Below are 18,461 nucleotides of genomic sequence, written 5' to 3'. Positions count from 1 at the left end.
GACTGAAATAGATGTTCTCCAATTGCCATGCTGGAGGACAGGTTCCTCTGAGCCAGACTGGCGGGTGCTGAACATGGCGATGTCAAAGCTAGGGCCATTCCCAGTCATTGCCTGGCAGCAAAGTCCACAAAAAAGGAGAATGGTGGATATGGCAGTCTGCCCCGTTGTCCGTATCCGGCGTCTCCACCCATCAGTTTCTCCTGTAGGCTGCAATGCAATTTTTGTGCGATGGGGTTGACACCGCGTGAGGTATCCAGAAAGGCGAGGCCTGGTAGAGCTCCCTCAGCTTTGGCAGAAAGAACCTCCATCAACAGATCACGCAGCTCTACCAGCCTCCAAAAATCTCAACCAGATGTCCTAGGAAGTCTCCCGAAGAGTGCACGCTCCATGGCCTGTGGTAATCCATAGTAGTGCTCCAGTCCCTCCCACACTATTCTTAGCCCTCTTTCAGGTTGGTTTACATTAACTGCCCTGATCCAACCATCATCTTGCCTCTCTTCAGCAGGATAGGTCTGATCTATTCTAAGTTTCACTATTAATGGCTGGTGTGTAGGGACGTTACCCTGGGGGGGGGGGGTTGTCATCATTCTCTTGGTTGTGGTGTGGAGCTGGAATAGTGCTATTTCATTGAGGTATTGAGGTTCCATATCCTAACTCATAACCACAAATTGGTTCCATTTCCAGGATTGACTGAAGGCTATTGTGAAATTTGGGATGCTGAAGTACACATTCAGAAGTACGTTCATTGGGGTCTTTGGGCTTGAATGGGAGGTCGACTTTGCAGCTGTGTTTTTCCTCATTGGTGTCTGTGGCTGCCTCAAGGACCTCTGCCACAGCAATGGCAGCTGCTGCTTGTTTCTCCATGATCAATACATCTAGTGATGCATCTATACGTGCCCTTTCTACTTTCATTTGCATTTCTTTTTTAGCAAAGGAAACTCGTGCTCTTGCCGCTTCTGTTTTGGCAGATGCAATGGCTGCTGCTTTACCTATGGATGAATTGCTTGAGCTTTTGTCAGAGCATGGGGCAACAGACCTGGTTTCAAATGTGGTTGCCTGTGTGTCTTCCATTTTATGGCAAAGGATGAGATTAACTGCGTTAGCGCTGCCTCTGTTGTAGCCTTCTCTCTTAGCTGTAACGTAGGCAGCAGTAACTCAAACCAGCTCAAACTTGTCCAGCCCGCTAGAAAGCTCTCATTTCACTATCTTGTTCTGCATGCACGTAACCCTGTGCAATTTGACAAGCAGCTAAAGACCTTCTCCCATCAATCACTGGTGACTGGGATTGTATTTTGTCAGTTTATTGACAGAAAAAGGATGAGACTGAGAAATAAAACACAATTACAAACATCACTTAAATATAGAGATGAGTCACAAACACCATACAACAATAATTGTCAAAAGAAAATAACTGAAATCGAATTACATATAGCACAACACAAGGTAAGTTTAGCCAACTAGCTTACTGTTTTTTTTTGTCTTGAGGGATTCTGTGCTTATTGCCCATAGCAGGAGGGTTTTGGTTGAAGTCTTTATTATTTATTTGTGAATGAGGGCAGCTTTTTATGTTATCAAGTGATACTGAAGTCTTGCTGAAGCCCATGTTAATTTACAACAAGGATGCTGTGACAGGCACACTTTTGTTTCTATTCTTGTTGGTTCTCTGCAATGCTGGGAAACGTGACCTTTCAGTTGACACATCTCTTCTGTTTTCTACTGTATTAATAAAAGATAATGGAAGTAAATTCATCTGTTTATTTTAATTAGGGATCATTACAAATATGCTGTTTTAAAAGTAGCAAGTAGACTCATTGAGAAAAATAAGTCATGTATAGAAATCAAAAATGTTCTAAAAAGCTTGCTGGCCTTGCTCTACCTAATTTCATTTATTATTATTGGGCTTGTAACATCAAGAAAATATTATCCTTGATGGGGAAATGTGTGACAGACAGCTATGAGGCCTGGGTACAAATGGAACACACTTCCAGCCCATTTCATTTATGCTCCTTAATTTGTGCCTCCTCACCCCCTCCTCAAAGCCAATTTTCTTCCAACCCAATAGTGTGCCATTTAGTTAGAATTTGGTCACAATTTAGGAGATATTTTAAGTTGCATACGACATCAGTACTTTCCCCTATCCAAAATAATTACAACTTCCTGCCTTGTCTCTCTGATTCTACCTTTGGAGTTTGGTTCTTAAAGAGAATCAAGTCACTTTCATTGATGGAAAAGTCAGTTCATTTACACAACTTTCCCAAATGTATGATCTGCCAAAATCTCACTTTTTCAGATATTTCCAAATCCGACACTTTGCCCAGAAAAAAAAACATTACTTCTGGGGTCCGCGGTGGTGTAGCGGTCTAAGCATTGGCTTTGTGTCGATGCAGTTGCCCACTGGGGACTGGGGTTCGCGCCCCGGTCTCGTCAGATCCGACTATGTCCGGACTCGATGAAGCAGCAATCTTTGGCAAACGCTGTCTTCGGGAGGGGGGTGGAGTCGGCTTGTGTTCGTCACGTGAATGCATCTCTGGTGTGTCGGAAAAAAACAGTGGTTCGGCCTGGAGTCACCTTGTCACGAAAGTGGGGAGGCGGTCTCCTTCGAGACTGCCGGCCGGAGAGATGCAGTTGGCGAACGCATGCAGTACGAGGGTGGGTGTTTGAATTAAAATAGGGATTGATTGGCCACTAAATTGGGAGAAAAAAGGGAAAAATCAGAAATTTTTTTTTTAAAAAACATTACTTCTTTTCCAAATGTGCCAACAAAAAATACAATCGATCACATTCTTTCTTTATCCTCACACCGCAAAGGCTTAATATCAATTCTTTATGACAGAATAAGTAACTTTTCCCCTCATTCATTGCAAGTTGTTAGGAGACTTTTGGAAGAGGACCTTGGAGGGGAAATGACAGGTGATGACTGGGAGGCTGCACTTGGCTTAATACATACCTCCCCACCATTTTCTTAATACCACAGCTTAATACAACTAAAGGTGGTTTTGAGAGCACATTTGACCAGTGCTGGACTGGTCAAAATTTTTCCGAATGCAGACCCTTCCTGCCCTTGCTATAAAAGTCAACCAGCAGATCACACACACATACAGTGGTGTGAAAAGTGTTTGCCCCCTTCCTGATTTCTTATTTTTTTGCATGTTTGTCACATTTACACTACCGTTCAAAAGTTTGGGATCACATTGAAATGTCCATATTTTTGAAGGAAAACACTGTACTTTTCAATGAAGATAACTTTAAACTAGTCTTAACTTTAAAGAAATACACTCTATACATTGCTAATGTGGTAAATGACTATTCTAGCTGCAAATGTCTGGTTTTTGGTGCAATATCTACATAGGTGTATAGAGGCCCATTTCAAGCAACTATCACTCCAGTGTTCTAATGGTACAATGTGTTTGCTCATTGGCTCAGAAGGCTAATTGATGATTAGAAAACCCTTGTGCAATCATGTTCACACATCTGAAAACAGTTTAGCTCGTTACAGAAGCTACAAAACTGACCTTCCTTTGAGCAGATTGAGTTTCTGGAGCATCACATATGTGGGGTCAATTAAACGCTCAAAATGGCCAGAAAAAGAGAACTTTCATCTGAAACTCGACAGTCTATTCTTGTTCTTAGAAATGAAGGCTATTCCATGCGAGAAATTGCTAAGAAATTGAAGATTTCCTACACCGGTGTGTACTACTCCCTTCAGAGGACAGCACAAACAGGCTCTAACCAGAGTAGAAAAAGAAGTGGGAGGCCGCGTTGCACAACTGAGCAAGAAGATAAGTACATTAGAGTCTCTAGTTTGAGAAACAGACGCCTCACAGGTCCCCAACTGGCATCTTCATTAAATAGTACCCGCAAAACACCAGTGTCAACATCTACAGTGAAGAGGCGGCTGCGGGATTCTGGGCTTCAGGGCAGAGTGGCAAAGAAAAAGCCATATCTGAGACTGACCAATAAAAGAAAAAGATTAAGATGGGCAAAAGAACACAGACATTGGACAGAGGAAGACTGGAAAAAAGTGTTGTGGACGGATGAATCCAAGTTTGAGGTGTTTGGATCACAAAGAAGAACGTTTGTGAGACGCAGAACAAATGAAAAGATGCTGGAAGAATGCCTGACGCCATCTGTTAAGCATGGTGGAGGTAATGTGATGGTCTGGGGTTGCTTTGGTGCTGGTAAGGTGGGAGATTTGTACAGGGTAAAAGGGATTCTGAATAAGGAAGGCTATCACTCCATTTTGCAACGCCATGCCATACCCAGTGGACAGCGCTTGATTGGAGCCAATTTCATCCTACAACAGGACAATGACCCTAAACACACCTCCAAATTGTGCAAGAACTATTTAGAGCAGAAGCAGGCAGCTGGTATTCTATCGGTAATGGAGTGGCCAGCGCAGTCACCAGATCTGAACCCCATTGAGCTGTTGTGGGAGCAGCTTGACCGTATGGTACGCAAGAAGTGCCCATCCAACCAATCCAACTTGTGGGAGCTGCTTCTGGAAGCGTGGGGTGCAATTTCTCCAGATTACCTCAACAAATTAACAGCTAGAATGCCAAAGGTCTGCAATGCTGTAATTGCTGCAAATGGAGGATTCTTTGACGAAAGCAAAGTTTGATGTAAAAAAAATCTTATTTCAAATACAAATCATTATTTCTAACCTTGTCAATGTCTTGACTCTATTTTCTATTCATTTCACAACATATGGTGGTGAATAAGTGTGACTTTTCATGGAAAACACAAAATTGTTTGGGTGATCCCAAACTTTTGAACGGTAGTGTAAATGTTTCAGATCATCAAACAAATTTAAATATTAGACAAAGATAACACAAGTAAACACAAAATGCAGTTTTTAAATGAAGGTTTTTATTATTAAGGGGAAAAAAATCCAAAGCTACATGGTCCTGTGTGAAAAAGTGATTGCCCCCTAAACCTAATAACTGGTTGGGCCACCCTTAGCAGCAACAACTGCAATCAAGCGTTTGTGATAACTGGCAATGAGTCTTTTACAGCGCTGTGGAGGAATTTTGGCCCACTCATCTTTGCAGAATTGTTGTAATTCAGCCACATTGGAGGGTTTTCGAGCATAAACCGCCTTTTTAAGGTCATGCCACAGCATCACAATTGGATTCAGGTCAGGACTTTGACTAGGCCATTCCAAAGTCTTCATTTTGTTTTTCTTAAGCCATTCAGAGGTGGACTTGCTCTTGTGTTTTGGATCATTGTCCTGCTGCAGAACCCAAGTGTGCTTCAGCTTGAGGTCACGAACAGATGGTCGGACATTCTCCTTCAGGATTTTTTGGTAGATAGCAGAATTCATGGTTCCATTTACCACAGCAAGTCTTCCAGGTCCAAGAAGCAGCGAAACAGCCCCAGACCATCACACTACCACCACCATATTTTACTGTTGGTATGATGTTCCTTTTCTGAAATGTTGTGTTACTTTTACGCCAGATGTAATGGGACACACACCTTCCAAAAAGTTCAACTTTTGTCTCGTCAGTCCACAGAGTATTTTCCCAAAAGTCTTGGGGATCATCAAGATGTTTTCTGGCAAAACTGAGATGAGCCCCTTTATGTTCTTTTTGCTCAGCAGTGGTTTTCGTCTTGGAACTCTGCCATGCAGGCCATTTTTGCCCAGTCTCTTTCTTATGGTGGAGTCATGAACACTGACCTTAACTAAGGCAAGTGAGGCCTGCAGTTCTTTGGATGTTGTTGTGGGGTCTTTTGTGACCTCTTGGATGAGTCGTTGCTGCGCTCTTGGGGTAAATTGGTCGGCCGGCCACTCCTGGGAAGGTTCGCCACTGTTCCATGTTTTCACCATTTGTGGATAATGGCTCTTACTGTGGTTCGCTGGAGTCCCAAAGCTTTAGAAATGGTTTTATAACCTTTTCCAGACTGATAGATTTCAGTTACTTTGTTTCTCATTTGTTCCTGAATGTCTTTGGATCGCAGCATGATGTCTAGCTTTTGAGGATCTTTTGGTCTACTTCACTTTGTCAGGCAGGTCCTATTTAAGTGATTTCTTGATTGAGAAGAGGTGTGGCAGTAATCAGGCCTGGGTATGGCTAGAGAAATTGAACTCAGCTTTCCAAAGATGTGATAAACCACACTTAATTTATGTTTTAACAGGGGGGGGCAATCACTTTTTCACACAGGGCCATGTAGGTTTGGATTTTTCTTTTCCCTTAATAATAAAACCCTTCATGAAGAAACTGCATTTTGTGTTTACTTGTGTTATCTTTGTCTAACATTTAAATGTGTTTGATGATCTGAAACATTTAAGTGTGACAAACATGCAAAAAATCAGAAATCAGGAAAGGAGCAAACACTTTTTCACACCACTGTATGTTGTGGTCATGCCCTAACCTTAACACATTTTGGACCAGTATTTTTGATGCCTATAGCAAGATGTTTCAACAAGACATTCATCCTAACCCCATATGTGCCCTATTTGGTTTTGCTCCAGAAACTTGTACCCTTAAAGGTAAAGCACATGTAATTATAACATTTATCTCCTTGCTTGCTAGATGTCTCATTGTTCTCTCATGGAAGCAAGCAAGCAAGCAAAATTTTATTTATATAGTACTTTTAAAAACATACGGTAACAAAGTGCTTTACACTCCATACACAAAATACGAATAAATAGATAAAATAAATTGAATGAATATAAATTGCCCCTAGGGGTGAATGTGTCTGTGTATGTCGGCCCTGTGTGATGGCCTGGTGGCCTGCCCAGGGTGTCTCCCCCCCTGCTCCCCAATGACTGCTGGGATAGGCTCCAGCATCCCCACAACCCTGTGAGCAGGATAAGCGGTTTGGATAATGGATGGATGGATGGATAAAAACATGGCATTGGGAATAACAGACCAAGCTTAAAAATGGAACAAAACAGAAGTGAGGGGTGGGACTCTATAAAAAGGCTTGCCTGAATTGATGGGTTCTTAGAAGGTGCTTAAACCAGTCCAAAGTTTCAGCGAATCTAATGGATTGGGAGAGATTAATCCAGAGGCTTGGGGCTGAAACTGCAAAGGTGCGGTCACCTTTTGTTTTGCAGTTGGAGTGAGGAATGGATAAAAGACCAAGGTTTGAGGATCAGAGTGGTCGGGAATTACAACGATGAATGAGAAGATCAGAAATATAATTTGGGGCAAGATCCTGCAGTGCTTTAAATGTAATCAATATTATTCTGAATTTTATGGGAAGCCAATGAAGGGATGCAAAAATAGAAGTAATATTGGACTTATGGCTAGCTCTGGTTAGTAGTCTAACAGCTGCATTCTCAACCAACTGTAGATGATTTAAAGTAGCTTTGTTGAGGCCAGAGTAGAGGAAGAGAGGGAGTTACAGTAATCTAGATGGGAGAAAATGAAAGTGTGAATTAATTTTTTGATATCCTTAAAAGACAAAATATTTCGGATTTTTGCAATATTCAGTAGCTGACGAAAACAGGATTGACCAAGCTTAGTAACATGGTAATGGAAAGACATTCTGGTCAAAGATGATACCAAGATTTTTAGCGGTAGGTTTGATGTTTGAATGAAGTGGACCAATAAACCGATCAACTGCAGTGGCAAAGTTCTCAGGACCAATTAAGAAAACTTCAGTTTTGTCGGGGTTTAGATGGAGGAAATGAAGGGATATCCAGTCTTTGGTGGCAGCTAAGCAATCATGGAAGGAGGACAGTTGATTCAGGTTATTGGGTTTGGCAGAGAAATAGATCTGAGTATCATCGGTGGTATGACATGTCTTGAAAGTGACTACGCAAATGACCCAGAGGAAGCATGTATAAAGAGAAGAGGATTGGCCTAAGGACAGACCCCTGAGGGATTCCACACAGTAGGGGACTTAACGATGGTACACAGTTGTTAATACAAACTTTAAAATATCTATTCGTCAGATAAGAGTGAAACCAATTTAACGCTGTACCAGAAATGCCAACCCAGTTCTCCAACCTATCAAGTAAGATGACATGATCGATGGTATCAAAGGCAGCAGTTAAATCTAGGAGAGTAAGAATAGTGTATTCACCTTTATCAGTATGCGTAAGAATGTCATTGGACACTCTTAGTAATGCAGTCTCAGTACCATGCTTGTGACGAAAGCCAGATTGAAATTTATCAAAAATGTCATGACCGCCGCTCTGATGGCCGAGCAGAATAACCCACCGTTCTTGCAACCCGCTCGTCATGTGGCTGGGAGGTTCATATCTCAGACTCACCATAATCGGTCACGGCCAGAGCGTCCACGGGGTAAGGCATTCATTAGGCCACCCTTACCCGAGGGATAGTGGGTGTAGATCGGTGTAGTGTTCGGGGACTCGTTCGCCAGAGACCCCTCTGGCCCACCCGGGCGCCTGCAGCCAAGCAACCGAAAGCATTCTCCCTACGTCTCCTTCACGGCCTGAGGGTAATGCAATCCATGCGAGGCTTCAGCGTGTAAAAATGGCGAGAGCAGCCGACACGAGTTTGAAGGAAGCTGGTGTTACGACTATCTCCTTCCTGTGGAAACATGAGCCAGGGGAGTTATTCAACAAGAGTTCTGGCCATATGCCATTGGGTTAATCGGGTGGGATAAGGGGAAAAACTAGAAATAAATTTATATATATAAAAAAAAATGTCATGACCCTGAGTCAGTTGCAGGATTTGGTCTGCAACAATTTTTTCAAGGATTTTGGATAAGAACGAAAGTTTGGAAATAGGTCTATAATTCTCTATCCTTGCCGGATCAAGGGAGGGTTTTTTTGAGGAGGGGCTGAACACAGGCAATTTTAAAGTAGTTGGGTACAGACCCGGGTGTGAGTGAGCAGTTGATGATAGAGAGCAGGCTGGGACCTAAGCCATGGAGGATGGATTTTAAAAAATTTTGTTTGAACTATAACACAGGGACTATAGGAGGGATGCATGAGGTCTACGGTATTAACAAGGAACTGAAGAGATACGGGAGCAAATTCGGACATTAAAACCAGACGGCTGAAAGGGGCAGCGCGGAAACCGTGGGGGTAAAATTGGACCTTAGACCATCGATCTTGTCAACAAAGAAAGACAAGAAATTTTCAGTCATTAGCAGAACAGGCAGAAATGGTAGGAAGAGAGGGATTCACAGGCTGATTGATAGTACTAAACAGAAACCTAGGGTTATGTTTATTACTCTCAGTCAAGTCGGAGAAGTAAGCAGCTCTCGCATCTTTAATAGTTTGGTTCAGTTCAGATAATAACTACTTCATGTGGAGTTGATGAACTTCAAGAGCAGATTTTTTTCCATCTGCATTCAGCGTTCGGCCGTCCTATATTCCCTTCTTTTTTGAGGGATGTTTTCATTGATCCAAGGAGTTGTGTAAATAACTGGGACAGCCCTGGAAGTATGTGGAGCTGAGAAATCAAGGGCAGATATACAAAAATCGTTAGACCAACTAACTTGGTCATTAATGTTGGCAAAGAGCGGAGGGCAGCTAGCCAGACTGGAAAAATAACTAGAAAACATGGCTACTGACTGCTTATTAAAGATGCGAGAGTGAATGGAGAATAGAGAAAAAAAAAACACTAGCGTTTCAATGGCCATGTGCTCTATTCACAGAGGATTTAGGAATAGTTGCAATCACAGCATTGTAAGATGGTGACAGATGTACTCTCATGCCCCTTTTCCACTGCATGGTACTGGCTCAACTCGACTCTACTCTGTTCAACTCTACTCGTTTTACTTTTTGGGATTTCGTTTACCACTTCCCCTCACAGCAAAGCCCCTCTGGTCATTTGTGGGTGTGTTGACTAGTTTTTTTTTTTTTTTTTAGATTTTGTTTATATTTAAATAAATAAATATAAGTTATATAAGAATATAAAATAAGAATATAATATGATATAAGAATATAATTATAAAGTGATTGTTGGTTTCGGTCGTTATGCAGCTGTATTGTTTAGGATGGGGATACCTGCAGTCAGTTTAGACTGAAGAGGTCACTTAGATGAGTGACGAAATGTATCTGTCAATAAATGTTGTGTCCAGATGAACTCCTTCAACTTTCTTTGATTTTCTTACCTGGATTATTGAGCATACATAAAGACACACAAAAAATGGTTTGATTTAGAGCACTTTTGGCACACCAAAGTCTGTTTGTCTTTAATGGTGGAGAAAAAAACAAAACTGTTTCTATCTCAATTTTTTTGCCCATTGACCCCAAAATAAAAGTCTTAAGCTTGTTCTGTTCAGCAAAAATTAATGGATCGGATTGGTACCCTTTATCAGCTGATACTTAAAGATTCCTAATCTGGAATCTGTATCAGTAGTGAAAAAGTCATTGTATTTAATGACCTTCTTTATTGTTATGGAAACCCTTTTTCCAAATTCTACTCACTCATTTCTGAAATGTTTGAGCCCATATTCAATTCCTGTTAGAGAAATTTCCAGATGGTGTCACAATGATTTGCATACCTGCTAGCACACCCACTTTATTTCTGTCCATCCTTCCTATGGAGAAACCGAAGTCATTTTCTTTGTATGAGAGAAATGGACCTTCCCACCCCCAAACAAGCAAATTATGGACATGTTCTCATCTCTCATGTGTTGTTGTTTTTTCAGCAAAGAGCTTTGGCCTCTGATGAACACCTGGGTGAGACAGCCCAGAGACCAGCAGACACCCCTCTCCAATGTGACCATCGCCACCGTCCTCAGACTGATCGGTCAGTTGTCCTCCGTGTTTGCTTGTCTGTCTTGGTTTTGTTGGAAGAGGGAATTGAATAATTTCCGATACACGGGATCTGTTGTATGTTATTACATCACAATCTAAAGCTAGTGGAGTACACTCAGTAGAGTGCAGCTCTCCGCCATGCGTACGTATCTCCCCTTCTGCGGTGTTCGTACTTGGCAACAAACCACCCCTTTTTCACCTTCTGGGAGAAGGTGAAAAAGACAAAAAAAAAATTCCTGCCTTTATAAGAACAAAGTTTTTTCGGAGGTTTTGAATCACCACAACCATGAAAGGTTCTTCATCATACAGTCATAACTGCACAAAAAAAGTTTAGGCTGATACATCCAATAGTTTGCGAGATTAGCCACACACGCGACCAAACAGAATCCCCCTCCAGGCTACCTTCTGGCGGAGATAATGAAAGAATTGACTCTGATGTCAGAGGAAATGGATGTGTATCAGTGGGGTTATCGTGGTATGAATGACTTCAGTGTTTCATATTCAGGAAAGTCACAAGTTGCCAACTTGTCACAGTAGATATTGTGTTTGACAATACAGCAGCCCCTTTTCGTGATTTATCAGCAAACTTCTAAAGCTTTGTATAGGAGAGAAGAATCTAGATGAGATTTTGTTGTGTTCAGCTAAATGGTAAAACCATTTCGTGCAGCATTTGGACTAAATTTGCCCTCTCCTTGGCTATGATGGCATTTTGCTGAAAAACTGTCGGAATAAGTAAATGTATCAATCATAATAAAATTTACCGCATTTGTCTTTTCTCTAGCATAAAACTTTCCACATTATAGTAGTCAGTGCTGAGGAAGAAGATGTTTTGTGCACCATTTTACATACTTTAATTCTACCCAAATATGTATCATATTGGTCTCAATACTAAATAATTTTCTTGCCTTGAAACACAGCTTATTGTATATTTTAACAATGAAACGTGTTTTTTTTTTTTTTTTTTTTTCAGGACGCCTAGGACATCTCGCAATCAAGGAGGAGTGTTTTTCTTCACTTGCAACTGTCTCCAATGTAATCAACATATTTAGCCGACATGGACAGGCTGAAAGTATGAAATATAAAATGCATACTTCTGTGTTAGTTAGGGCTGAAGAATAATTCAATATTATCATTCATCATCTTCCGATGATATTGTATCAAAATGAAATCTGGATATTATAACATGAGATACAATTTAGATGCCGAAATTAACTAAGTAAAATCGTATTACTTAAAATTTCTTGCATAATGAGGTCTGAAATATTTTAACGGAGTGTTATTGGAAACTAGTTTTGGTTTAATATCGTACTTCACATTTCAAAACAGTTCAATGTGATGTACTTCAGTTGGATTCTTGAATTTGGTCTTTTTGCATACGTAAGTGGATGTTGCAATCCATATCGATATTGTGTAAAATCATCTTACTGTCTGTCATTGGTGTTTACTTGATCATCAAGCTTTGTTGAACATTGTGGGCTGACAGCGAGTGGCTTAACAGTACAACACCGAATTTTTTTTTTTTCTTGTCTGCATCCAGATGTGCCATGGGAGGTCCAGTTAGCAGCCGTTTACTGTACCTATGACCTGTCACCTGGCAACCCCAAGGAAGCGCTGGAGAGTCTGGCGGGGTGGAGAGGAGAAACAACCCACACCGTTCCTCCTGCTGTCACCAGCTGCATCAACCAGATAGCCTCCATCTACAGACGGGTCAAGAGCTGAGCGATAGACACACTATGGACACATGGATTTTTAACCTCAGAGCAAGATGATTACACACATACACACACGAGTGTAAAGATGCCACGATTGGAGTTAATATACCCCCAACCAATAAGGTGAGAAAAGCCATTGTCCCTTGCATTTAAATTGTCGAAAACATCCAAAATAGTTACCATATTTGCCCATATTGAAAACCAAATACTATTATCTTTTGTTGAATAAACGTTTTAGAATTTACAAGCAAATTTACTCCAGTCCTGGTAGACACACACACACACACACACACACACACACACAAACACACACACATACACACTGGTGACTGACATACAGTGCACCCGGAAAGTATTCACACCCCTTCACTTTCCCCACATTTTGTTATGTTACAGCCTTATTCCAAAATGGATTAAATCCCTTTTTTCTCATCAATCTACACACAATACCCCATAATGGCAAAGTGAAAAAGGTTTTGTAGAAATTTTTGAAAATTTATTAAAAATAAAAAAACGGAAATATTGCATGTTCATAAGTATTCACACCCTTTGCTATGACACTCAAAATTGAGCTCAGGTTCATCCTGTTTCCACTGATCATCCTTGAGATGTTTCTACATCTTGACTGGAGTCTACCCGTAGTAAATTCAATTGATTGGACATGATTTGGAAAGGCACACACCTGTTTATATAAGGTCCCACTGTTAACAGTGCAAGTCAGAGCAGAAACCAAGCCATGAAGTCAAAGGAATTGTCGGTGGACCTCCGAGACAGGATTGTACCGATCTGGGGAAAGGTCCAAAAAAAAATTCTACAGCTTTGAAGGTCCCAAAGAGCACAGTGGTCTCCGTCATTCATAAATTGAAGAAGTTTGGCTCTACCAGGACTCTTCCTAGAGCTGGCTGCCTAGCCAAACTGAGCAATCGGGGGAGAAGGGCCTTGGTTAGGGAGGTGACCAAGAACCTGATGGTCACTCTGACAGAGCTCCAGCGTTCCTCTGTGGAGATTGGAGAACCTTCCAGAAGGACAACCATCTCTGCAGCACTCCACCAATCAGGCCTTTATGGTAGAGTGGCCAGACGGAAGCCTCTGCTCAGTAAAAGGCACATGACAGCCTACTTGGAGTTTGCCAGAAAGCACCTAAAGGACTCTCAGACCATGAGAAACAAGATTCTCTGGTCTGATGAAACCAAGATTGAACTCTTTGGCCTGAATGCCAAACGTCACGTCTGGAGGAAACCAGGCACCTCTCATCACCTTGCTAATACCATCCCTACAGTGAAGCATGGTGGTGGCAGCATCATGCTGTGGGGATGTTTTTTCAGCGGCAGGAACTGGGAGACTAGTCAGGATCGAGGGAAAGATGAATGGAGCAAAGTATAGAGAGATCCTTGATGAAAACCTGCTCCAGAACGCTCAGGACCTCAGACGGGGGCGAAGGTTTACCGTTCAACACGACAACGACCCTAAGCACACAGCCAAGACAACGAAGGAGTGGCTTCGGGACAAGTCTGTGAATGTCCTTGAGTGGCCCAGCCAGAGCCCAGACTTGAACCCCATTGAACATCTCTGGAAAGACCTGAAAATAGCTGTGCAGCGACGCTCCCCATCTAACCTTACAGAGCTTGAGAGGATCTGCAGAGAAGAATGGGAGAAATACCCCAAATATAGGTGTGCCAAGCTTTTAGCTTCATACCCAAGAAGACTTGAGGCTGTAATCGCTGCCAAAGGTGCCTCAACCAAGTACTGAGTAAAGGGTGTGAATACTTATGTACATGCAATATTTCAGGTTTTATTTTTAATAAATTTGCAAACATTTCTACAAAACCTTTTTCGCTTTGTCATTATGGGGTATTGTATGTAGATTGATGAGAAAAAAAAGGAATTTAATCCATTTTGGAATAAGGCTGTAACATAACAAAATGTGGGGAAAGTGAAGGGGTGTGAATACTTTCCGGAAGCACTGTATGTTAGCTAATGTCAGTTCTCTTACCAAATAATAAGCAGACAGGCCTTAGATCTGAGAATTGGCTGCTCCTTTTTGCAAAATCAAAACTAGTTCTGTGCTCCATTCTCCATACTTGTCCCAAAGATCTGAGCACACGCATATATCAACACGTAGTGTCTGCAGTTTGTTACCATCTTTTCAAATATCAATGACCTGAAGTTTCTATACTAACCTTGAAATTTCTAAAACATTAAAAATGCCTTTGAATCTTTTGATAAGATTATTTTTTGGTCTTGTCATGTGAGGATATAAATGCCAGGAGTGATTTGTAACAGAAGGGTACCAGCAAGGGTTAAAGGGAAGGCTTACAAGACGGTTGTGTGACCAGCTATGTTATATGGTTTGGAGCCAGTGGCACCGATGAAAAGACAGGAGGCAGCGCTGGAGGTGGCAGAGTTGAAGATACTAAGATTTCCATTAGTAGTGACAAAGAAGAACAGGATTAGGAACGAGTATATTAGAGGGACAGCTCAGGTTGGATGGTTTGGAGACAAAGCAAGAGAGGCAAGATTGAGAAGGCCTGGACGTGTGGAGGAGAGATGCTGGGTATATTGGGAGAAGGTTGCTGAATATGGAGCTGCCAGGGAAGAGGAAAAGAGGAAGGCCAAAGAGGAGGTGTATGGATGTGGTGAGGGAGGACATGCAGGTGGCTGGTGTAACAGAAGAAGATGCAGAGGACATGAATAAATGGAAACAGATAATCCGCTGTGGTGACCCCTAACGGGAGCAGCCAAAAGTGGTAGTGGTAGATATAAATGCCAAGTAGGTCTGCATTGTGTTGTGATTACATTTACATGCATTTATTTTGTGAATAAATTGGCCTCATATTTTATTTTTTACCAGCATGTTTTAAAAGTATTGAAGTTTTAAATGTAAGTAACCAGCACCTATAGACAACATACACTGAATTGATGGTGTTCTGCTTGTTCCCTTTCCTCAGGTAATACTGTTAAAACCATGTAAACATATATATATATATACACACACACACACACACACACGCACACACAGTTTGGAGGCTAGTCAAGCTGCTGTTGTACAAAATCGTCATGTAAATCTCTGTAAATAATCAAATCTCTGTCAATGAAAACAAGTTTACCTTTTGTAAATATTTTGTACAGGTAACATTTTCAGATATTATTTAATTTTTAACATTAAAATTAAAACTTTTTTTTAATGTCTGTTGTGATCTCTTATCTCATACACACCACCACCAACACCAGTACACTCTCCCACTGACAGATGGAATGACAACTGAAATAAAAATTGGTGTTCTTACATATTTTCCACAAATTTTCCTTTTTACTACCCGTTTTTACAACGCAACTACATTATAATTATGTTCTGTTCAAGACAACTCAGGACTTGGGTGTTTCAAGTCGGACATTTTCAACTTCCAGTGTAACATGTTCATACTGCTAACTGGGGGGAAAGTCAAAAAGAAAAATAGATGCCTCCAGGAAACAGTATTATCTTGATCATGAAGAATGCTTTAATATGCTTCTAACATGCATGTGGCTCTTCCTGACCTCCAAAGGTCAGAGGTGATGCATTCAGTGAGTGAACGTATTTAGGAATATACTAAAAGAAAAAATTCTTATAACACAATAATTTTCTAGAAGTAGGATATTTATCTAGATAATTAGCTAATTTGCAGTGTTTTTTTGTTTTGTTACAGCAATTCATTAATATTCAGTTGGACTATAAAAAGTTATTAATAAAATATTTTACAAATTAATCCATCAATGACAATATTTAATTAAAAGTATTTACAAATAACTAAAATAGATCTGCTGGAAATTGTTTTGAAATACATGAATAAGAAATGGAATCTAAAAAAATCTGTACAGTTTTTTTAAAGAAAAATTCTTGATTCATAAATCCATTTAACAATACTTTTTTTTTTAAAAAGAATTAAGTGGATGACTTTTTTTCCCCATTTCCCTTTTGATTTACCTATGGTGTTCCCATCTGTCAGCTCTGTAATCATTTCAGTGACACTGGGGCCTTGTGACCAAACTTTACCAGTCCAGCATTAGATGTCATAAGAGCTCTCATCGGCTATCGTTCAGGTCCACCGCCAACACATTTGGAGACAACTGACATCAAGTCTGTGAATGTTCTCATTCATCCAGGTCATGGTTATCCAAAGGAGTTGAATCAAGTGCAACTGGACTTGGTATATATCCGTGAAGACGTTTCACCTCATCCGAGAGGCTTCCTCAGTTCGTGCCTTTCTGACTAGCTTGGTCTAGTCACAAAGGCACGAACTGGATGAGAGGCAAAACGTCTTCACGGATATATACCAAGTCCAGTTGCACTTGATTCAACTCCTTTGGATAACTGACATCAATTTAATGCCAAATGTCATGTCAATATTTTTTTGTGTCCTTAATATGGTCAGGAGAGTTAATACAATGAGACAGTCCTCAATGTATTTTACACTTTATTGAGTCAGTATTGACCTTCAGTTTAACAGCTTGGAATGGTTCTCTTAACAACATGTGGATGATCAAGCAAGAGAGGCTGATGTAGTGGAGTAGTAAAATCACTGAGACTATTCCATCAGGGTGAAGGCTGAGGTCTCCAGTTCACATCTCAGTGTGGTGCTGACATGAGTGAGGTTGCTGAATGACAAAAGAACTAACGCAGCCTATTAATGCTTCTTGATTTTTTTTAAATATACTCTCGTGGTATTATGAGTAGATTTTTATAATTCAATGATAGAATGAAGGTAAAGTATTTTCATAGAGTGTTCGCATATTTGGTAGTAGAGTATAACAGTATTAGTATATCAATGTAATTGATTAGTATATTTCTAATTTGTAGTAGCAGATTTGCATATATTTGTGTATCTGCTTCAATTTGACCACTAAGAAGCAGACATTAAAAAAAAAATGGCCGGTTTCGACCCCCCCTCCACAGGTAGGCGAAGACATGACCGCCCTACTCTGCCTCTAGTTGGTTTACCCGATATTCTTACCCTAACCAAGCTCTCTCCCCATCCCTATTACTGGATGTGGATGTGTTTTTGTCTTTGTGTTGTACTGCAGTAGGCTGGGGGAAACGGCATTGTACGAAAGTGCATGAAGTGAAATGACAAAGTGTTCCTAATCCTGATCCTAAACCTAACCAACCCATCCAAACTGATAAACTCTCGCACATGCGTACTTGATTCAGCACAGTTGCTCTTCGAAGAGCGTTAGTTGGTCGTTCTAGTGTTAAAAATTCCGCGAGTTTCACAAATCTAGAGTTATCATCTAGACACGACCGTCTATCGTTCTTTTTAATTTTTTTACTTTATTTAAATTCAGTTCAGAAGAACATTAGATTTAACATAAACATTTCTCCCTATCCTTGTTTTTCTTTTCATAAAAAATAAAATATCCTCTTTATCCAAATAAACTTTAATACCACCTATTCTTTCGTTTATCGTTTTTATTTTTATTAATTTATCCATTTCCAACCAACTTTAGAGTCTGTGTGATGAACCCTTCACATACCTCTGATTGGCTAATCATGAACCCACCCTAACTTAAACCTTAACCAATCAGAGGCAGTCTCCGGAGCGCAGTTGGTTAAAAAAAATAAGGCATCCCCCCGGTTGTCATTTTTTTCCCTTGCGTTAGCCAGCACAGGAAACATCTTATAACAACAATTTACGCCTTATCGTAATATGTCCATCAGAGTCCCGAAACTGAGCTCTGCAGCCATCTTTCCTTTTCAGTATTGTTATTTTGTTGCGTTGGACATTTTAAATTTGGTAAAAATGAATGGCATTAATTCCTCGGACGAATTAATCTTTGAAGCGAATATCCTCGTTAGAGAATTACTGAGAGCGTTGACGCCACCAGTTAAGAAAAATAAATAAAAACAATAATGTAAAGGGAGACAAATCATTTCAGAAGCAATAACAATACATAAGACGTTAGCGCGTTGTAAAGTCCTGTTTAGCGTTCGGCTATCTCCGTCTGACCACGTGGTGTCTCTACGGGACTCCACCGTAAGGAAAAAATATTGGCCCACCGTACTGGGTCAAAGGGGGCGTATCCAAAAG

At 40.7% G+C, this 18,461-nt stretch overlaps 1 protein-coding gene across 1 annotated transcript in view; it reads left to right on the top strand.

Moving 5' to 3' along the window:
- ice1 (KIAA0947-like (H. sapiens)) overlaps positions 1-12,403 on the top strand; it is a 37,247-nt gene extending 24,844 nt beyond the window's left edge. Inside the window, exons 15-17 of the mRNA XM_056286982.1 lie at positions 10,576-10,676; positions 11,655-11,753; positions 12,222-12,403. Of these exons, the coding sequence (XP_056142957.1) occupies positions 10,576-10,676; positions 11,655-11,753; positions 12,222-12,403 (382 nt within the window). The remainder of the gene's footprint in view (positions 1-10,575; positions 10,677-11,654; positions 11,754-12,221) is intronic.
- Positions 12,404-18,461: the final 6,058 nt, after the last annotated feature.

The sequence above is a fragment of the Lampris incognitus genome, chromosome 9, assembly GCF_029633865.1.
Source record: "Lampris incognitus isolate fLamInc1 chromosome 9, fLamInc1.hap2, whole genome shotgun sequence".
Taxonomy (NCBI): domain Eukaryota; kingdom Metazoa; phylum Chordata; class Actinopteri; order Lampriformes; family Lampridae; genus Lampris; species Lampris incognitus.
Note: the sequence above shows the minus strand (reverse complement) of the source record. Positions and strands in the feature narration are given on the sequence as shown.